The 22,940-nt window shown below is 41.1% G+C and overlaps 1 protein-coding gene across 3 annotated transcripts in view; it reads left to right on the top strand.

Moving 5' to 3' along the window:
* The window catches only part of DAAM2 (dishevelled associated activator of morphogenesis 2), a 209,273-nt gene that overhangs the window by 89,928 nt on the left and 96,405 nt on the right, over positions 1-22,940 (top strand). For all 3 annotated transcript variants that reach the window (XM_071428219.1, XM_071428227.1, XM_071428211.1), the window contains one exon: positions 22,428-22,517. In XM_071428219.1, coding sequence (XP_071284320.1) covers positions 22,428-22,517 — 90 coding nt within the window. The remainder of the gene's footprint in view (positions 1-22,427; positions 22,518-22,940) is intronic.

Here is a 22,940-nt window from a genome sequence, read left to right as displayed (position 1 = left end):
ATTACCATTCTGAGACTGGAGCTTATGTAAAGTGAGATATCTGTAAGTGTGTATATGCCTGAGGAGTGACACTGAGGTGAGGAACAGAACAGAAAATACTGGATCTCAGCATTAGAGGAATTTGCCAGTAGTCTTCCTATGTTACACTTGTAACATTAGCCCAATAAATTCTTGTCCATGACCATAGCTTTGAAATTCTATAGCAATGAAAAGAACTGTGACATTTGCATATGCAATTGGAGGTTAGTATACGGGCAACTATAGTCTGTCATATCAAATACAGGGACAGCTGTTCTTTGTCAGATCAGTGGTCTGACAACCTAGCCCAGGCTTCAGGTTCAAGATGGGGTCCAAAGCAAATGGCTAGAGAAAAATACAAGGTGTTGGAGACTATAAGGTGTGGCCATAGTGTGGTCTTTTCTAGGATACTCTCGAACCCTCTAGCAGTTTTCAGCTCAAGGACTTCCTCAGTCAGAAGTTGCCTTCTGTGTACATAGTAAATTGCTATGGATTTCTTTTCCATTCACTTTACACTTCCCCAGTACCCATTAGGATTTTCAGTATTCTGTGGCAGTGACTTAGAAATGAGTCAGTAGGATTTGCAGCTGTTTCAGGAAGAATAATGTGTTCAGCAGAAGAGTCTATTTGCGTTGAAATAATTTGCAAATGGAGAATCTCCTCTTATGGAAATATTTCACAAAATTCTGATCTATATTTAGGTTAGTTTTCTTTTTACGTGAGACTACTTGAGTCCCTCTTAGAAAATGCAGCTGTCTGACTGTGGAGAATTCCTGGTGGTGACAGGTATCTCTCAAGAGTAAGAGTGTAACCTGTAATCTGCTTTGCTGACAATTTATTTCTGGATGCTGCTTAACGGTTGGTTTTCACATGCAAAGCTCAAACTGCTGTATCAAAGTTCAGCTCTCTCCATTAGCAGGATCCACTGAAGCATTCAATCTAGCCTTGCTGAAGATGTCACCAACAGATGTGCTTTGCTCCTGAACTTGGCTTGCTAAACCTTGAACTTGTTTACCTTTGGGTCATAGTGAAAGACCTGCTTGAGTGTATCAGTTTTATGAGGAGTTTGAGAGTTTGTGGTGGTATTAATGATGCTTTTAACTTCTGGTTTTATGTCTGGCAAATACTGGTGTTCCATGTGCTTGCTTGTGGCAAAACAGCTTACAGCTGCCTTATGGAAGTCTATTAAAAAGTATAATTTATAATGTTTCTGGTGCAAAATTTAATGACAAGTATATGTGATGATCTGTAAAAATTTTTGGCCCCAGTAATTTGAGAGTTTTGGTTTTTGCTATAACTTATTAAATGTGCTGACAGCTTGTAACTGGCATATGCATTTCAAACAAATGAAGCCATTGAAATGAAAACAGATCATATTCAGTTCTTATATTTAATGATAGCACCCCAGCCATCGTTGCATGAGAAGTGAGATGGGAAAGAAAAGTGCTATTTTTCAGAAGGGTAATGGTGTACATCACACATTTTATGAAGCAGCCAGATAGGATGGCAGTGCATGTCCATAGGAGTTCCTGATTAGACAGGTAACATGAGAGCAGTTGAGGGCTCTATGTGTGAGGGAAACTGGGCTGGCAAAATGCAGACTTTGCCTAGAAGGGCTAGTTTGTCCACAGGCCTGGATTAATGCATGTTCTATGAGACACTAAAATAAACCAGGCTACATCTGTATTGACAGCTCAGATGAGATTTTAATTGGATTAGAAAGATCCAGTCTGTAAATGCGGCAGGGTAAATCAGCGACCTGGAAGTGCCTGAGAGAGCTCTGTGCTGTGTGCTCACTCCCTGCTGCTTATCCATGAGGGTCTAGCCGGGGTGCACTTGTACTATATAAAAACCAGATTTGAGTGTAAAGCCTTTTGACCCAAATCCCCAAGTGAAATGATGACACCAACATCATCTGAGATGTGTAGTGAGAAGAGCATTTGTGTTAGCTCCCTGAAGCAGGCCCAGGGGGTATAGCATCATCTTGCCATCTGCTCTGCAAAGGGTATAATGAAACATTGGTGTGGTTGAATGAATTTTTAAAAGCCTTATTTTTTCCCTTGTTGCAGTTAAAATCTGGGACATTTTTCCCATGGAAGAGTTAATGACAAGAAAAGATGAGTGTAGCTGTGCTGGAGAAGTCTCCCTTGCGATGAATTTTCTAATCCAGTAAATATTCAGTATGTTTTTACCTCCCTTTCTGAGGAAAACTGGCATTTTGAGGATCAGGAGCATGTCTTCTGCTGTTGTTGTGCTACTTAAACTAGTACCCTGAAAAGTCAATTTGGAGATGTCCATTTTTCAAGGGGAAGAAATTAGGAAAGACCTATTCCAAGCTTTCAAACTTGCTTGTGTAGCCTCCAGACTGAGGCAGATACACGTGTGTGAGCTGCTCTGTTTGGGAGTTGTACCCAGACCATCCAGCTATGTAATGGCACCTGCCTGACTGGACTCTGACCAAGGCAGTGACTGTGAGATGATACAGTGATGCTGATTTCAGCTGAAACGGCTGCTCTTGTTACCACTCAACCAGAAAAACAATTCTAGGCTTATGTGTTACTTGAAGCTGGATCCTGTGTTTATGCCTGTTCTGATTAATTAGAAAATTAAAACAGAAATAGTTACTCCTGATAGGCCCTAAATTCTGACTTGATTTATTGTGCTGGGAACATGTGCATAGAATAGGTCTGAATGAAGATGATGGCTTATGGTGATTTGGAATGATTTGGTTTGGGCTAAGACAGGAGATGACTTACCAGCTCTCAGGCCATCTGCTGGCAGTGACTGCCTTGGGATGAATGCAGTGGTAGCAGTACAGGTAAGTTCTTATCAAAGTCTAGATGCACAAAATACAAAGCAAGCAAAAATATTTATGACCACAAGTTTTGTCCTCCAAAGGCTGCTTTTGTGAAGGAGGACCGAACAGCTAGCTTTAGCATATTCCTTTCAATGAACAAGCAGAGAGGGAAGCTCTAGGCAGCAGGGTGTGTGGACTGGTCCTGTACCTTGCATATTGTAAAACTGGCCCTAGCTGACCATCGAGGCTGATGTGATCAGCATCACTTCTGTTGCCATACTGCCATGTAGTGGTAAAGTATTGCTGCAGATGGTGGTCTGTTGGTGGGCTCCAAAATGGTTTTGTGCCTGCTGGCAAGAATATCTGTGCTAGACACATGTTTTCCCTTCTACAGGAGCTACAGAATGATCTGGAAGAACTATTCTAAGGCAAAGGAAGTAACTTTTTTTCATGGAACAGCTTCTCCATGTCCTTGTTCATATTTGTTATCAGCAGTGTATTGTTGTCACAGTGGATTCTGATACTTTCTCCTCGTTGTTAGAATCCAGGACTCTTCTAGATGGTTAAAGGTGGTGTGCTGCTTGACACTAAAGATTTTGCCATCTAGATCTCTTATAACAGCAGCCCGATCCCAGATTCTAACTCAGACTGTGCCAAGAAGGGTGACTTAAATGGTAGCAATTCAGAAAAAACAAAAAAATATTGAAGAATGCTAGCACAGAGGAAAGAGCAGTGTGAAAAGCTTGTGCTTTTGTTGTTTCTGTTTAGTTAGCGACTGTGACATGGTCATGGTATTTGAGGTGGAGTGCAAAATTCTTTATTTTAAGATGCAAGGTCCTTGGGGCAGAAATGGAATTGTCTTTTGAGTTTACGTTTTCAAAGTTGATAGTATCGTTATATCCTTCAAACTTGAATGAGTTCCTTCACCACATGAGATTCTTATACTGGGGAAGATTTGAGAAATGCTTACTGCTGTACTTTTGTGGTCTTATCTGCCCTTGAAGAATTCTCGCATTTAGCTCAGGTGGAATATTAGACTGGAATTCCCTGTCGTGGTTTCTCTTACATTGCGTTTGAATCCACTTCATTTTCAGTTTGTGACTTTTTTTCCTCCTTCTTTTTTTTTTTTTTTTAAATAATTTTTTTTTTCTCTGAGTCCCTAAGGAAGGAGTTTTGTTGACTTTCTGGGTGCTTTTTGTTCATATTGATATTTACCCTCTTCACAGACTTTTCCAGAACAAAACTTAATAGGTATTTTTGGCATAAATTCTGAAGGTACATTATTTACTGTTGAGGAACAGTATAAATACTTAGGAAGTCTCTATATTTGAAAAAATTAGGATTATCCACCACCTGTTTTGGCTTGCCTTTAAACTTCTTCTCATCCATTGAATTGCTGAGAGAAGTAGGTTGCTGCTCAGGTGAGGCAGCCTACACTCTTCTCTCTCTCCCTCTCTAGATCTAGTGTTTTGATCCTATCCAAAACCCCCAGATTTTGTAGAGAAGATGGATATGGAACAGCTATATATTCCTGAACAATAAGACCACTGAAATCAAACCCATATTTTCCCTGTAATATTGTCTGAGTGCAATCAAATGAAGATGGAAGCAAGTGCTGAATAAAGGTCTTTGTCCTTCCCTCAGCCCATTCTGAGAACCATGATTGAAACTGTGACCTTGGTTTCAGTCTGCAGTGCCCTGCAACAGTGACCACAAGAACATGGAAGTATGTCCCTTCTTGACACAGCTCTAAATTCAACTCTTAGTCTTTCATCTCATCACCTCTGAGTTCATTATGTGAAATATAATGCCTAAGCATCAAAGTTGGCTCACCTTCTGAATTAAAGATGAACTAGCCAAGGTATCTAGCTGGAAAAAATGGCAGTGAACAAATCCCTTCCTAAGTTAATCAGTGACTTCATCTTTGTCTGAAACAGAACTATGGAAGTAGGCTGATGTTTGCTCCTGTTCTGTTTATTATGGTGCTCTCTTGATTTCTCAACACACCAGGCTAGTATTTGTAAACACTTTAGTTCCAGAATCCTGAAAGGAGTTGATTAGTGTTCTCTGAGTACATGAGCCATTCATGTAATCTATCTGTGCTAATTCTCTCAGCACAGAGGCAAAGGAACATTGGGTCATTATATTAGCATTAGATTAAATGATCAGTGGCATAAAGTTTGGGGAAATTCTGATCTTTGCTTTCTGTGAAATCTCTTCACATCTTTTCTTTCTCTGCCTTAAAAGAGAGAAAAACTGTGATTATTGTCTTGTTTCCCAGAGAAGAGAAAGATGAGAAAAGAAAGGAAAGGGGTTTTATATTGAAAGAAAGGTAAAGCATGGAAGCATATGGGAATTTTTATTTATTTATTTCATCAAAGGAAGCAAAGCAATTTCTGAGCAAGGCATAAGTTTGGCACACACTGGATAACATACCTTCAGCAGCTACAGGGAGATGAGATCCCAACCTAAATAACTGTAGAGGTGGTTTCCACTACAAACAGCTGACTTCGAGGTAGCAAGCTCCCTTCATGCCTAGCTCTCCCTTGCAGAACATTTAGTGTAATGGATACAACATAAAGCTCAGATGAAAACTAGGCTTCACCACATTGAATAAGCACTCCCATATATCACCAGTCCCTCTCAAGCTTGCCAAGTCCTAGCTGTGGCAGTGTTTGTGAGGCCCATTTTTTGGCTCTGCAGCCTGAAAGAGTATTTATGTGGTAAAAAAAAACCCAGAAATGCTTCCACTGTGATCTTTCATGTGAATATAGACAATATATGTCAATGTATGTAGGAACAAGAGGGCATCAGGTCTGTTTCTGTGTGTTTGCTGCTGGGCTTGAAGAAAAAAGTTCCCTATTTCTCCTCCAGCTCTCTCGTAATATTTCTGGGAAGCACAGATGCAGAGTTACCTATTCTGTCTCAGTATGGAGCAACACCTTTCCAGAAAAGTATCTTCCATGTGTGAAGCTTATTTAAGTCCTTTGTTTCTCATTGAAAAATTGTGACTTAGAAAGACATGCATGATAGCTCCTTGCTTCAACCCCCAAACACTTGTCATGTGCATTGATAACCGCATTTACTCCCATTTAAGTTCATGCATGTTACCAAGGTCTAAGTGTTTAGTTTCAAATTATTAGTCTTTTAAGTCATTCTGTCCTAATGCTGGATTCATTTGAATACAGGGAGTTACTTTCTGTGTCACTTGTCCTGCATGTAAATCATAGTTTCAGGCTATGCCTCTGACTGGCCTGCAGCTTTGAGCTGTTGCTAAATGCAAATTTCTGTGCAACCATAATTTAAAAGTCCCTCTATTGTGTTTTTCACATAAGAGGAAGTTATTTAATTCCCTCTTCCCATCCCTCATCCCTTCTGCGCTTCTCTATAATTAATTAATCTACCTAATCTGTCAGGAAGTGTAATGCCAAACACAATTGACAGCTGGAGAGGTCCTTAATTTCTATTTGTATTTTATGAGCTCTGACTTCAGCAAACTAGGAGGCTTTGCTGGCCTTGGCTCAGTGGAGACTCCCCACCCCAGTTATTACTTCCTTTCTTGCACTTAATGAGGATGAACCAGTGGAGGTTGTAAGAAAATGCTGCTGGTGAGACCAAGGCAGAAGTTTGCTGAAAAGAGGCTCATATCCAGGAAGAAGCCTTGGCATTGCCCTCTGAGCAGAAGATGCCGTCTCTGAAAGTAGAAAAAGTCCAAAACTTTGAGGTTGCGAATCACTTTCTTCACTGATGGTGGGCAGCCCACAAAGACGTCCCTTTCTTTTGGGTTAGTTTATAGTTGGCAGATCAATATTTTTCACGCACTCAGATGCAATTTGTTCTATTATAATAATGGCAAAAGAACTGGTTGGTTTAAAATTTCTGAAGCAAAGATTACTGAGGCTCAGGAGGTAAAAGCTCTTCATGGTATCAAAGTCTGGCTAGTTATGCAAAAAATTCCTTTATGTCCAGCATAGTCCAAGATGGAACATATTCAGGATTCCTCTTTTCTTTTTAATTTTTCCATGCAGGGGATATGTTTCTTCTTTTCTTCCTGCTCTACAGAGAGGTTTTCATAATGCTGGTTCTGCTTTATATGTGTCTCATATGCAATACATGTGCACATGTCTCTGATTTTAATGCACTATAAAGAAGCTTTCTGTAGCTGAATTCAAGTCCAAATCCATAAGAGGTACTGCATGTTAGGCTTTGTGGCAGAGACAGCTTCCCCTTTCAGGTGCTCACCTACACCTGAATTCCTGTGGTAGGGACAGGCTTATGGCCCTGAGTGCAGCACCAGCTACTCTGTCACTTTAGGCTCCCTTCCAGCAGGTGCAGCTGGTTGGCAGCTCCCAGCTCCCTGACCAGCTGTGTAAGAAGCAGCAGTCACTATGCAAATGTGTGAGACACAGCTGCTGGGAGAGGAGCAGGAGATGGGAGCCAGGTCTCACACTCTGTGTCTGAAAATCAATAGAGCTGTGTAAACAAATGTAAATCCAAACCTGGTCTTATGTGTGAGATTTTGGGTTGTGAAGAAGCTGGGGGTGTGTGCAGTTTTAAGGATTTTGTACAGCCATACACTGAGTTTTAGATCTTGTTGCATTACTACAAGGCTTATGGACAGATGAACACAGTGTAAACCAGTTCAGTTTCACTTAAGACAGTAGCTGAATTACATCATTTTCCATGGACTGAAATTTGGCCTGTGTGGTATTTTTTGTGTCTGTGGTGGTTGTTGGCTTCTGAATATCCCAAGAAGAGCATACTGACTGCCTTTCTGAAAAGTGGGAAGGGTCATGGTCATGGTTGGAATACTTGAAGGGAGTGTCTGAGTGTGTTCTGAGAATTATTTACTTACAGTAGACATGAAATGCCTGAGGAAGCTCTCACAGGACTACATATTTTTAACAGGGCAGTGCTGTTGTTTCATGGGAACATGCAGGGAAATGCATGTAGTACATGTAGGGCAAAAGAGGAGAAGTACTGGATTTTGGGACTGCAATAGATATGTAGCTTGGGATACAGAAGGAAGGGAAAGAACAGATCTACCACTAGAGGATGGAAGTGCTAAGTTGTCAATCTTATGTCTTCCCTCTATTGAATGCTCAAGAGCTGTCATGATACCCTAACCCTGAAATCATGGATAGGGTAAATATACTTAATGTGCAGAAATCTTGTGGCCATGTGTTTTTAACACCTTTATCACCTGATTTGCTAATACTATCATGTTTTGGCATAGATACAAGTGTTAGGCAGCATAATATAAAAAGAAAAAGAAAAAAAACCCATAAAACTCTACTCTGGCCTTTTTCCTTAGTAAGGCATAATTAATATTTGAATGGTTTTTGTGTTCCACTGTGGCTATAACAAAGTGTCAGCAACTTTCTGGATTGAGCCTGAAGGCTGCTGAAGTTGATAAAACACTGAGATGATATTGATAGTAGGAGTCATACATGCTAGCTGGAAGGATCAAATTAGCTTATCTCTATTTCAGCTTTCTGGAGCTTTTCCAGCTATACTTGGATGCATACAGAATAGACAATTTTCTACCCTCCTCCTAATATTGCACCAGCATTCTCATATATTTCCTGCCACTTTGCCTAATGACTTAGAGAGTGGGCTCTCTTCAGTAGAAATAGCATAAACAGCAGCAGTACAGGGATGTCCTCTTGCCCCAACATTTTGGAATAGCTTCTCTGAGTATGATTCCTGCCCTTCTGCAGTTTCTATCTTTCAATTTTCTTTATTTAGTGTCTTATGTTTTTCAGAGTTCTATTTGATGGCTTAGAAATCTATTATTAAGACCTCATCCCTCACCTTCTGGAGACAATATTTGAATCTAGATTTGGTCTGCTAAGGAAAGTTGAGAGTTGTTATAAAACAGATAAGACAGATAATATGGGATGAGAAAGTGCCAGCCAGAAATGCATCTGCAAGAAATGACAAGAGGAAAGTACCATGTCTTGCAAAGACCATGTTGACCAGATTGTAACTGGACAGGAGATTGTGTGATAAGAAGGAAAAGTGTCTTCCACAGTATTGAAGAAAAAGACACAACAAATGAAGTAGCTGTGGTGCTGAAGGGAGAGTGAAGACCGATTGCAAAGATGGAGATGATATGGAAAGAATGCTAGGCCAAGATGATCTTTTGGCTGTGCTTTTGGAGTGATGAACAGTGATCAAGGGAGGTTGAATGACAGATGTCTATTTCTTCTGCAGCTTATAGAGGAATGGCCAGATCTGACATACTGTAGGAGGCATGTTTTGATACTTAGCCTGATGTCAGCAAGAAAGGGGAAGCCAGATCCCTCTGTCAATGAAGACCTTATAAATTTGTAATAATTTATAATAATTCCTCACCTGAAGCTGGGGAAGCAGTGAAATTTTCCAGTGAAGAGAAGAGGTTGAGAAACAGAATGGGATGTGTCTTGCCCGACAGTAGTTATCTTTAGAGAGGTAGACTGTAGCTGGGGTTTTAGAGGAACTGTTAACAAAATAAGATAATTGAATGGAGAACATGATAACAATCATGAAGTATCATCTTTTTAATATGTTGACTAAGATTAGTTTCTGTAGTTGCTCACCTAGTAACAATTTATATCAGATATAATCATGGCTCCGATAGTACATCATACAGCCTGAGGGAAAGTGGAGGGAAAGGGTTTGTAATTATGTCATGTCTCTGTGCCTTTCTGAAGGTGGATTCTATCTTCAAACAGTACTCAAGTTTGTTTATCATTTAGGGGATCTGTTGAGGTGATTTGGCATTGCTCTTCCATTGTTGGAGGGAAAGGGCCTCTTTGCCTGGTGTGCAAGACTCCAAGGTGGAGAGCACAAGGTGCTACAGGTGAGGTGGATGGAGTAGTACCTTTTTAGGGCACAAGGTTTTCAGGTCAGCAGTTTCCTGGCACCTTGCTCCACACGCGGAAAGCAGAAGCTTTTGGTGTCACTCAATACAGCAGAGGTCCTTCTGTTCATCCTTCAGCACCAGGTGGGAGCAGCACATGGAAAGCAAGTGTCAGAAAGTGCTTTGTCTGTCACTCATCACACCAGACTGCCACTGCTGTTTTGATGTTTTTTATTCTTAGGCAGTGCAGACAGATACCTCCCACCTGGCACTGTAGCAGCACTGCCCCAGAGCTTTTAACATTAGGTACCTTGTTGTCTGTAAGCTTGATGGGAGGAAAACCTTTCAAGGACATTGCATTTTCTTAGCTACCTCTGCAAATTTACACAACTAAGTTCATGTATTTGTGAGCATTTTTTTTTCCCCCTGTGTGAAGCAGGGAATAGTAATGCTTCTTAGAGTAGTTTTAATGCATAATTGTAGCCAGATTGGAAAGGTGCTGAAAAGATGAAGCATGTGTAGATTATAGGCAGCACAGGAGTCTTCCAATGGCAAATTTATTGGATTTGAAGAACTTGGGGGCAAATCTCTATTACTGCCTCCTGTCATAGACATTGCCCTGCTGTTATCTACTTGTTCTTTTTGTAGGGAGAATCTGATGCAAGACTCCACTGCCTTCCTGTAGACCCAGTGTGTATGCAAAAAGGCCCTCGTTGACGTTTATATATTTTATGCACTTTTACATTAAAAACACTTCAGGGCGTCTTTTAATTTTGCAGTTTCCCATCATTTGTTGACCACATAAAGGAAAGGAAAGACTGCCCACACTTAACAACCTTTGGAAAAGGTTAGCAGCATGCACAACAGTGTTATGCAATAGTTTACTAGGTGGAGGCTTGAAGAATAACTTCTCCAAAGGAAATTACAAGGGGAAAGCAGATTGCAGTTTCGCAGTTTGGAAGGTGTCCAGGGAGATCCCTGAGTCATGGAAAATCCATTGGGATTGCTTTAGTGGCTGTGTTTCAGCATTACATCTTGAATAGAGAGGAACAGCTGCACAAGTTTTGTTGCTTGGTGTGAAGCTGTTGGCTTATACATTAATGATGTGGAAGAACTTTAGATTACAAATGCTTAACCAGATAGTAAATGCAATTATGATTTGTTGTTAGGAGACAATGCAAGACACATGCTCATTCTTCTCTTATTCTTTTTGCTGCATTTTGTGAAAATTTCTCATAATTTCTTTAGTGTAAATATAGAGAGAAAAGCATGTTAGGTGGTGTTTTCTTAAGCCCAGTGATGTCAGTGCAGTAGTTTCTGTTCTGCTTATCAGAATACTTGAGCAATGAGACAGGACAGGGTGTGTGTGAATAACCAAATATACTGTCATGCCTTCAATTCACTGTTTGACTATGGAAATACTCTGGTTATGTGAGGGAAGAGAATTGTGGAATTTCCCTCCTCTTCCCTCTTCAACACAGAGGAGATAACAGAAACCTTATCTGTGGATGATATTCTTGCTGGTCTGGATGGATTAGTAGTAAATACAGATCATCTTTATTTATTGAAGTAAAAGTTAACAATTAGTGAAAAGGAGACTGATAAACTTTTCAATCTATTCTATGTTGGAAATCCATGCCATAGATTATGGAGCCAACTCCTGTTAAAGATGGTTAAGCTCAGAGGTTTAGTCTGTTACAATTTAAAAGAGGTTATTTAATTAATATTTTCCACTGGTGTAAATCCAGAGTAAGTCCACTCAATTTAATGGAGTTTGGGGCAGTCTGATTTCTGGTTTGCACTACCAAATTTGGAATAATAACTCAGAAGGCAAGCGAACAACTAAACTAGCTTCTGATTTTGCTTTTGTCTGTGTAAAGCTGAACTTCTGCCAGAAAATGATGTTGATTTAGTGGAGCTCCTGTGAGTTTATCCTGTGTATAAGTTTGAGCATGTGCTTCTAAGCTGCACAACCAAATCTCAACAAGATGTTAATTTTGCTCATTAAATTCTTAACCAGCGTCTCAGTTCCTCCTGCCCTTTTACGTAATATTTTATCAGAGATTTAAAGGTCAGCCAAGCTCTGACTTACCCTTGTTTTCCTCTATAGGGGCATATGGCAAATAGGATGCACACAAGAGGATAAAGCTGTGAGGGGAGGAGTAGGTGGCACTGACGCCCCTGGAAATTCAGGCTGCCTTTGGCAGAGCAGCAGCAGCAATCCCCAGCCCACATTTTGAAGGTTGAGCCAGCAGGGCTGTGTTTGGGCAGGAAGCGATCAGAGAGGTGTGTGCCTGTGTACTTTGGCGCAGTCTAGACTGTGAATTGCTCCAGCCTAGGAACCTCCTCTGAACTCATTAGTATTAAAACAGAACAGAGGGGACTTTGTAGGGAGGGAGAGGGTGTGGAAGCCGGAAAGGTAGCAGTTTAGATGGCAGTTTCCTAATAACCTTTCCCACATCTACCTTTCCATACAGGGTCTCAGCTAGAGGACCCTTGGCATGAAAAACAAACCCTGGCACGGGGAGAGGGAAGGGAGGGAGGAAATGAGGGGAGGGAAAGGAAATAAGGGGTGGAAAATGGGCACAGTGCTGAAACAGCAGATTTTATTTTTATTTAGTGTTATATATGCTGATGCTGGAAGCTCTGTTTGAGAGAGGTATTTGGTACCGAATATATAAATCAGAATGTAGAGGTAAATTTGGCACTTGACCAGAGGACTTGCAACCTGTGAAAAAACTGTATCAAGGAGAGGTAGAACAGCTTGAGTTCTGTTTGGTGTTTTCATTTAATTGACTGGATGGTGAAATACAGAGCACATCTATTAGGAAATGATCATCAATTTGATCCAGGAAAATCCTGGATTGCTTATGCTGTGCTGTCCCTCCAGCAGATATGGGAGTGGTTGAAGTCCCCCAGGAGGACCAGGGTTTGTGACTGCGAGGCTGCTCCTGTCTGTTTACAGAAGGGTTTCCTGGCCAGACAGCCTACAGCAGACTCAAGTAATGTCACTTGTCCCTGTCCTCCCTTGAACGTGACCCCTAAGCTTGTGGTCAGCTCTTCCTCCATCCCCAGGAAGAGCTCCATGCATTTCTGCTGGTTACTGGCATAGAGGGCACCATTGTCTCCTCATCATCTGTACCTGACCTCTCTAAAGAGTCTTCCATTCCAGCTCAGAGGAGCCACCTCTGTGATGCCAGTGAGATCAAAGCCCTGCAGGCATTGCGCACATCTCAAACTCCTCTTGTTTATTCCCCATGCTACACAATGTATGGAGGCATTATAGTAGGGTCTCTGATGACTCTGAGTTACTGGCAGCAGTGCTTGGAATTCCTTTTTGCTGCTCTCCTGCTGACATGTGATCCCTGTCTAGTATCTGGGCATCTATTGCTGACACTGACATCGGATTGGTAGGAATAGATGGATTGAGGCTCCCCTTCCCCAGCAACTTTAGTTTAAAGCCTTCTTCACCATCTTGGTGACATGGTAACTGAAGATGCTCTTCCCCTTCTCTGACAGATGGACCTGTCAGCCCCAGAAGACCAGGTTTCTCAAAAGGAATCCCATGGTCTAAATAGCAAACACATGGCTGGTGTCACTGGTCCTGTAGCCATTAGTTGATTTACCAGATTGAACTGGCCCTTTCAAACCCCTTCTCTTTGACCAGGAGAATTGATGGAAAAGATACCTTCCCTCCAGAGTCCTTTACCACAGCTCCCAGAGCTCTGTAATCCCTCTGTATACTCCTCAGACTGCTCCTGCTCATATCACTTGTGCCCACTTGAAACAACAACAGTGGATAATACTCAGCTGACTGTCTGAGGCTTGGTAGTTTCTCACTGATATCCCCAATATGAGCCCTCAGTAAGCAGTACATCTCTCTAGAGTGTCACTGGGCACATACCCATACTGTACATATGTTAAAAGATAAGCTTAAAATAAGGTGGGAAAAATGTGTGAAAAAAATGATGGCATTCAAGGGGGACAGTTAAAACTCCTTTTAATAGCAAGTCTGGTAATTCTGGACAGAAAGCAGCCAAGAACAGTTTTTTTCAGAGAAAAAACTAGGGATTCTAGTTGAGCATGAGTGAACATAAGTCATGTAGGTTTTGAGGGGTTTTATATAAAAAAAAAAGGTCATTGACTATGTGGAGTATATAACCAGAAGGGCAGTCTGGAAGATGCATGAAATAAACTTTGCACTCAGCTTTGGTAAGGTCTCAGCTGGAGCACTGTCCTCGCTTTTGAACAGTGCAATTCAAGAAAGATGTACTTTGACTGGGTAAAGGCCAGAAGTCAATTAGAAGGGGAGTGAGAGATCCAGAGGACATATCCTCAAAGAAAGACTGAAAGAGATGGGTTTGTTTAGCCTCAATGAGAAGGGACATTACAACAGTCTTTAACAGCCTCAGAAACTGTTATCAAGAGGAAGGAAAAAAATCTGCTCACCACATTAGTGGTGATAGGGCCAGAAGTAATAGGCTTAAATTGCAGCAGCAGGGATTTAGATTAGACATGAGCCTGACCATTCAGTTTTCATCCCTGTCCCTCTCATTGGGCTCATTTAAATTCACTGACATGGACATGCAGCCCACCTTAACAGAAAAAGCTGTGATGACAGCTGTTTTACATTATTGTTCTCATATGCCCAGTCATATCCATGGAACGTCCCTCTTGCTCTACCTGTATTATAGCTCTGCATATGAGAGTGTGTGTATGAGTCTTGGTCTTTTTCTCTCTCTAAACACCTGTGTGTATTGTTGCATGAAGTACTGAAGGTACTGGTTTTCCTCATTCTTTCTCTTGCTGTTTGGCCCAGCAGATTGTTGTCTCAAGCATGTGGTTGGCCTGTGAAGGATAGAAAAATGAACAGCAGATGCTGTTTCAATTGGTCTGTGAGAGGGGATTGCCACAACAGGCATTGCTGGTTGTGTGTACTTGTGTGCTGTCAAGTCACAGAGCACTTTGAGGAGTAGGAGAAGGACACGATTTAGCTCTTCTCCAGGAAACAAGGAAGCAATTAACCAGTGATTAAGAAGGGAAGAAGAAAGCTGTATAATGAGGGGTGCATTTGGGGATGAGAGGGAGCCATGTTAGTTGACTTTGTGTGTGAAGAATTTCTCCACCAAAAAGCAGTGCCTTTCATGGATGCTGCTGCTAAGCCTTAAGAATGAGTAACTTCTGTGTTGGCAGGGTAGAGGAGAAACACATCTTTCAGTATGTAAACATCAGGTGCTTTCTGTCTTGTACTGTTATGACTGAGAATCAAGAGATTTGGGCCCCTAGTACTGAAGGGGTTTTAAAGCTGCAACTTTTTGAGAAAGCATGGAGGAAAAGAGTGTAATGGGAATCGCAGCCTTATGTTTGTCTGCCTCTCTGCTTTACAGTCATATCCGTGGCAGTAGCTGAAATGTAAACATTGCTTCCTCTGCCAACAGGCTGGGTTAGCAATTCATGTGTGCACAGTAGTTTCCTAATGCACAAATGTAATGATAAAACATTGTGGGTATGGGCCGATGTTACGTGATATACCTTGTGTGTATGGTTCTTGTGTATGTAAGGTGTGGGAGGCAAGCATATCTGCACATGCACGCACTATGTGTATGCAAATACTTGGAACCCAATGATGTTTTACCATGATGAACCTAATTCTTACCAGTTGTAAAACTGATCTAAATGTTACTGCCATGCCTCTCACAGTGTGCTGCTCATGTGCTTTACAAAGCCTGCTTTTATTCAAAGGGTTAGGATGAGATAGAGGAGCTTGAAAGGAGGGATTGGCCTGTTTTGGGTTTCGTTTTGCTTTTTATTTCATGGGTTATCTGAGGCTTAGCACATAAACCAGGTGCCCCAGTGGGAGTTTTTGACCAATGTGTTTCACCTGGAGATATGCTGGCTGTGTGGGTGGTAATGCTGTTGACTGATCAAAAACTTTTGCACTGTTCATTGCCCCAGTTTGTACTGGAGTGTAGGTGGTTTGGGCAGTCAAATGAACCTCATTCACTGACAGTTCAGACAGGCAGTCTTTCAGAATGCCTCATCGACCTCCTCAGCATTGGAAATGGGCATTCTTCCTGCAGGCTACCCTCTTACATGTCAGTCTGGGGAGCTGGAATGAACAAAACAGTGGAAGGAAAACTGTAGGGGAGCAAGCTTATACTGTCCCCTGGAGGTAGACACAGTGATTAAATAGGGAAGGTTTATCTCTTCTGTTTGAAGGATTCGTAAGTTCTTTGCAAAGAGACTGAGATCTGAGTAAGATTGTTTTGGTTCATTACTTTATTCATTCACTACACTTATCTCTGAAACAGCTTTTTGGACAACTGCCTCTGGACTTAGGACAAGAGCATTTCTGCTACTCCCTTTTTGGTGGGCACAGCTTGAATGTGAGCAAACAGACTAACCTGCTTGTTATTTGCCAATGGAATCTGGCATAGGCAGCATGAAACAAAATATAACAGAAGTGTAAGTGTTCCTGGGGCCGTTGTTAATGTGAAAACGCAGCTTTCAGTCACATGTTAGCAATGTGGTCCTACTGGGTCCCTTTTTTAAAGTGGTAGTAGTTATGTTGGATAGGATTCTGTATTCCAAAAGCTTGTAGTGTGCTGCTGACAACCTTGCCCCTGATCTCCTTCCACTGCTTCTCTTTCTTCTAAAGTCCCAGGCATGTCAGTGCCTTCTGTCCTGTGTTTGCTTGAGTTGCATTTCAGCATTGATTAACCCACCATCAATGATCCTCTTGAAGTATTCACGCATGAACATGAACCTTCTCTGGGGCCTGCCAGTGGATGCTGGATAGGATCCCACGGTGTGTCATAGTCATTGCTTAGTTTGTACAAGATTTTAACAAATTTGTTCAGAGCATAAGGCCGTCAGCTGTGCTAAGGCACTTGGGAGCATTGGTGGGACTGGAGTGTGGCCTCTTTGGGGACATGGTGACAGACATCTATATAAATGACCTTGGGGAACCTGAAGTAACAGGTATCATACTGGACAGGGAATTTATACTGGCAGCAGTGCATTGTAATTGATTTTGTAACTGGGCGGATTTGGTGCTGAGACTGAGAGAGAATGATTGATGAGGTGGATGAGGGAGAGTGCATTTTTACTTGATAGGTGAAAAAGGTCAAGGGGAATGAGAAAAAGATTAGTGAGGGGAAAAAGAAATGGTAGGTGTGTACCAGAGAAAGAAAAAAGGAATATGAACATGGGAATGAAAGGAATATGGGAATATGGACAGCAAGCACAGTAAGAGCAGTGCATTAAAATAAAATTCATACAGTGGGTATAATGTGAAAATGAATGTACCCTTGGAACCTAAATTTTTGAAATGAGCATTCTAGGCAAGTTATTAAAATAAATAGTCTTCAAATTGTGAAGCCTGTCCTAGAGTGTGTAAAATCTCTGTTTTCCTTATTGATGACTCACAAAGAATCATTAAAGATAATGCTGGTGAGATGCAAAAAATATTGCAAATAGCATCGTTATCACCATCTTGAAAGAGACAATAACTCACCTGTAATACAAAATCAGCCAGGCTGTTTGAGGCAGGGAGTTGCAAAGTGTTTGACCATCAACAAAGCTGTTTCTGTGGCTTTGAATTTTGCAGGGTTTCACACAGCCTTCTGAAACTTTTGGTGCTCATCACAGGTCAAATAACTGCTGCCCTCATCTGTTCTGGAAGTTCTAAAATTTCCATTTTGAGTTTAACAAAGAAGAGGAGAGTTTCCTGGGGAGCTTTTCTAGTTTGTGCCATCTGGTTCCCAAGGAACCTGTTAATGTGAAGACCTGGCTGTCCTGCTTGAGTACACTTCAGCTGTTAAAGAACCAATCAATGCAATAGAGCTGTAATCAGACAGTCAAAATAGGCATCTCTGAGCAGTGGGAGTGTTGAAGCCTGTTTGCCTGTGAGTTATTTCTTAGTGTTGGATTCTATGTTGTAAAATAAAGATTGATTTCATGTCAAAGCTATTCCATTTGATGATCATAAAAGCATATAATTTTAAAATAATGCTTAAATAGTTGCCTGAATATGTTTGTAGGTAGAAATAAAGTTAAAAAAAATCAGAATATGCTTATATATCATTAACATCTCTCAATCACAAAGATAGCAATTAAATGTGAAACACAGGCCTGGGGAGGATGCTTATAGACAGAATACTCTCCCAAGAGAGTAAGTAAGAGAAACTGTGACCTACAGGTAAAAAAATTAAAAGTGTAATGCCACTCTCTGTAGCTGAAATTATAAGAAATTGATGAAATAAGACAATTATCCAACTGAACATAAGAAAATAAGCAAAATGTCCTCTTCCTTCTGGCAAAATATTTGTTATGCCCATATTAATCAAGTAATTCCCTGCAGTAGACATATCATATGAGGAGTCTGGGTTTTGTAATGCTGGAAATGCTATGTATGACTCATTAAACATTTATGGGGATAAAACAAAACATCATCAACAACAACAAAACACCCCACTAGCCTATAAAGGTTGGTTGGTTGGTTGTTTTGGTTTGTTGGTTTTTGTATTTTGCAAAATAAAGCAGCTGTCTGACCTTAAGTCAGTGTGAAACTCCCCGTGACTGGTAAGTCCAGCAGCCAGTGGACCTGGGATGAGTAGAATGAGAAACTGAAACTGAGGATATCTCCTCCCATGGGTGTCTGAATATCCCTGGAGAACCAAGTTTGGGGCTCTTGGCCTCTGTGATTCTGACTTCAAATCAGGGGATGCTGGAGACCAGAAGCTGTGGTTCTCTGTGTACTTATGGCCTTGAGGTTTCTCCTTTAGAGAGGCAGGCCTGTTGGTAAGTGTTAACAGTTCACCTTTAGTGGGTCTCTCTCCAAGTGAACCACTCTTCCACTTTACCAAAATTTTACTTTTTCCCTTTATTAACTTAATTTTGTGTCACTAAACAAAGAACTGCCCAGTCTAGGTGAGAAATGCTTTTCTACAGCTTTGAGTATCATCACTGAGCTGGTGGCTGCCCAGTATCTAATCCAGCTTTCATGCTCTGATGAATGTTCCCAAAAACAAGGGACATAATGTGGTTTTAAATCCTGCAAAATACTAGATTTATGTTTCCTACCCATTCCTCCTTCTTGCTCTGTTTCTTTCTCTCTGTCTCTTATTTCCTTGGGTTGTAGCCATTTTGAATGGAGGCCATCTTTTCTTTTGGCCTGAGAACTGGACTGGAAGCATTTGAACCTCAAATCCAGTTCCAGTTCTTTTTAAATGTTTTATCATTGAAATTCAATCTACGTAAGTAAATAAAATGCCCACAAGAAAGTGAAAATTAACTGAATTTACTACCACTAGATAAAATAAGATAGGAAATAAATGAAGGAGAGAAATGTACACTCTATTAACGGGGCATGCTTTACATCTTCCTCAGTCCAGCCTGGCAAATATCCTTTTAATCTCTGTTTCATGCAACTTTGAGCATTTTTAGGAGCCAGGAGGCTGAGTTCTGTTGAGCAGGGTCATGCTGGCATGAATTGCTGGAACCAAGCTGCCCATCCAAGGTGTAGAAGGGGATTACAGTGTTTCTGTTGGGAAAATTTCACAGGTGCTGGAGAAAGGAGTTTTCCCTGCTTTGTTCTGGCCGACCCTTTTTTCCTTGCCCTTTACAATTGCTCCCTGGGCATTCAATCACATTGGTTTCCTTAGTCTGGCTCCAACCCCAGTCTTGATGACTGCATTCAGTTTGTCATTCTTCCCCTTTCCTGCCGAATTTGGCAATTCCTTTCTCTTTTCAATAGCCACTTGCCATCACTGAGCTAACTCTGCACTCTGAATTTCTGTATGCTGACAGATCTGCTTCTATCATTGGGTCAGAATGACCTGTTCACAAACAAAATTACCCTCCTGAAATTTATTCTTTCTTCTTCCTCCTACTTCCCTCCAAGGCAGCATGTTTCCTTATGTGTCATCTATTAGGATCCCGAGTCAGAACAGAAAAATAACCTGCTTAATTCAGGGTCTTCTTTCTTAGCTAGATCCTTGGTTTTCCTCTACAGTCAGAGTGATCTTTTCTTCATCTTTTATAGAATGACAGAGGTAAAATGATTTGGAGAGTTCCAGAAGAAGGTCTCATGTTTCTTGTATTTTGCAGGGGTTTCTTAGATTTTTTTTTTTAATAGGGTAGGTTTTGATTGATGGTATAGGTAGATGAGGATGTGCAGGCCTCTTCAGTTCTTCCCACTCCTTTCTTCTTCTCTGTGAAGGAGCACACCCTGATGAACACTAACTCCAGGAAAGGGAGTTGAGGAGCTCGACTACTGCTTTGCATTCTGGAGATGTTTCTTTCCCTGCTGAATATTTGTGCTTATTTCCCACCCATCTGTTCTGGGTGTTAGAACCCAACATTTTGCCTCCTAACAAAGACACACACAAACATTCAAAGTTAAGGGTAAGGCATTTTTCATGTTCTGTTTTCCAGGCAGGTGTGTTTGGGTCCACCTTTGGTGATCCCCTTATGACTAGAAACCCTGAAGAGTTTCCTTGTTACTATGCTACCTGAGCTAATGTGATGACTTCTAAAGTTCTTTTGGTCTCCTCTTCCCTCCTGAGTCACAATAATGCAGGATGCACTATTTTTCCCTCTGTATCTTCCACCCTTTCAAGCTAACTTTCTAGGCTTCTGTCCTGAAAAGCATGCCATGATGCAAAATTATGTGACTGGAAGTTGCGTACTCTTGCTGTCCCACTGAAAGGAGATTTATCTTTGCATCTCTGATACTGCCAGTATCCAGAGCAGTGTCTAGAAGCTGCAGTGTCAGAATCCTGTCCTCAGGGTGGTTTTAGTCAGTAGGTATATGCTTTTGATGAAATGGTTGTCTTGAACTGTATTGATTGAGATCTTCATTTAGTTTAGTGCACAGCTTCTGTGCAGAGCTTCTGCTGCTGGTCTGATCTGTCAGCAGAAAAAGAACTATGGATTAAAAAACCAGGTTAGCTGCACTGTCTTAAAAAAAAAAAAAAAGTAAGAGCATTCATTAAGCAGGTCAATAAAACAATCATTTTTTTTCTAAGAATTCAGCTGAGCCCAGACAGCTCATGTATATTCTGGCTTCTATGATGGTTCTTCCAAACTTGGCATTTCTGATTCCCTATCTGCCCCTCCTTTCCCTTCCACATGCTTGACCTCTAGCAGCATTCCTTTGCTTGTCTTAAGGCCTTACATGTAGTTTCACTCTCCCTCTCCCCCCAAGAATGTGATCCTGGCCTGAGTTTTCTAATTGTGTATAGCAAGGATAAAACTCCTTGCCTCGCTTGGCTGCCCCCTTGTTTGGAAACTCACACTAAACATTTCCACATGGTTTGCACTCTTTTTGCACAGCTAATTTTTTTCCTTTTAAACTTTTTCTTGTTTAAAATAACCCTCCAGCTTCTTCTACCTTGGGCTGCTGGCACTGACCTCGCCTTGTTACTGTTTGCATTTCTTTTGTACCTTTTTGCAGCTTAAATCTCTGTGGGCTTTTAAATCTGTCAGCAGCCGCTACCAGGCTCAGTGTGCAATTTTGCTCACTGTTTTCACAAGTTTCCCAGCCCTGAACACTTTCCAAATGAGCCATTGTTGGGCTGAGTTAAAGAGGTATTGTCTCTGCTTGGACAAGGTTAGTGTGGGTGCCAGAATCTGTATATGCAGCATTTTAGTGCCACAATGTCATCTTGATATAGGACCCCTGGACACTTCCTTCTCCAAATATTTCAAACACATAGGGAAAAATCTCAAACCCCTGCCAAAACTGATTCGTTGAAACATTACTGGAAGATTTTCTTTATATTCCTGAAACTCTTAATTTAGACATCTTCATCTGTCCCTGCTCATACAGTCTGCTTGCCCTGAAGACCATTCTTTTTTGTTTAGTTCTCTTTATTAGCACCTAAAACTGGCAGCTTTGATTGGATTGGAGCCCTGTTCTGGTCAGTACCGGATTAACAGAGAGGAAGTAGCAATCTCTTGTTTGATAGTTTTAGAGACGTGCATTGGAAAAGAGTCTGCTGTTATTCACCTTTTACAGAGGAGTAACTGAAGCTGTGGAATTTGGTGCTCAGCTCCAGATCACAGCATTATCCTTCATTTTACTATTGTAAGCTTGGCTTGGCTCTAAGAGGGTATGTTCTACTGAGCTCACTTTTCTTAACAGAGATTGAATATGCTGCTCTGATCAACCCAGTGTGGTGCTGTGGAATTCTGTCCTTTATGTCTGAAATGCTGGATGTCTTTGATGGGGACTGTGTGGTTTAGAGAACAAACATCTGGAGAAACATTTCAGCCTGTAGGTTGCTGATGACATGACAACTGTCTCATGGCCTTTGCTTAAGGATAGAAAGGAAATAGTTCAATTTCTCTACAGAAGAGCAATTTGGTATTCCCAGCCAGGAAAAAAAAAAGATGTATCAAACTTTCAGCCTTTCTCTAAGTGTCATAAGGAATGTCTGTGTCACATAATCCAGTGCTTTGAGTTTTTCACTTCATCCTATTCATGTGATCCTTCCCATCCTTCACTCATCATTAGTAATGGCAGTTTGACATGGGAGTTGTTCAGGCTGCCTTTCTTCATAGGCTGTGCTCTGACAGGGAGAACTCAAGGTAGCAAGGAAACCATCATGAAACCAAAAATCTTTGGAGTGTTTGGGAGCTGCTAAGTCCTCTTGATTGAAGGCTAGTCAAACATGCCTGATCCAAAAAACTCTCAACCTATTAGAACTTACCAATGCAGCTGATGACTGTTTTTTTACTGTTTTTCTTTTTCTCAATCTCCAGGATGAATTGGATCTCACAGACAAGAACAGAGAGGCTATGTTTGCACTCCCTCCAGAGAAGAAATGGCAGATTTACTGCAGCAAAAAGAAGGTAGTATTATTGTCCTCATTGGAGTAGCTGACCAATAAATTCTGTGTGCATGTTCATAACTGCATCTTGATTTGAGCTATGTGTTTATCTACTGTTTACTCAAGAACATGAGTAAGTGATGGAAGGATTTTTATCAGCATGGCTATGGCACAATTTTCTGATAAGTAATGTATGTACTTGTGATTTCTGAGGAGGGTCTTAACATCCTAAAATAGTACACTGTTCCAGTTTGAATCATTTACGTGTTTGGGGTTTTTTGTTTTCTTGCTTGTGGGGAGATTGGGTTTGTTTGCTTGTTTTTTCTTTGAGCTGAAAGAACAGCTATCATGGAAATGCATAAAGGAATTTTTAAAGACTTTTGTAGGTTGCTTAAATAGAAAAGGTATTGCTGAAGTCTTTTAGAATGTCTTCAAATATCTGTAA

Source organism: Agelaius tricolor, unplaced genomic scaffold (assembly GCF_023055355.1).
Source record: "Agelaius tricolor isolate 1412-34295 unplaced genomic scaffold, bAgeTri1.0.p SCAF_1, whole genome shotgun sequence".
Classification (NCBI taxonomy): Eukaryota; Metazoa; Chordata; class Aves; order Passeriformes; family Icteridae; genus Agelaius; species Agelaius tricolor.
The sequence above is the reverse complement of the archived record's forward strand: the minus strand, read 5'-3'. Positions and strand labels throughout refer to the sequence as shown.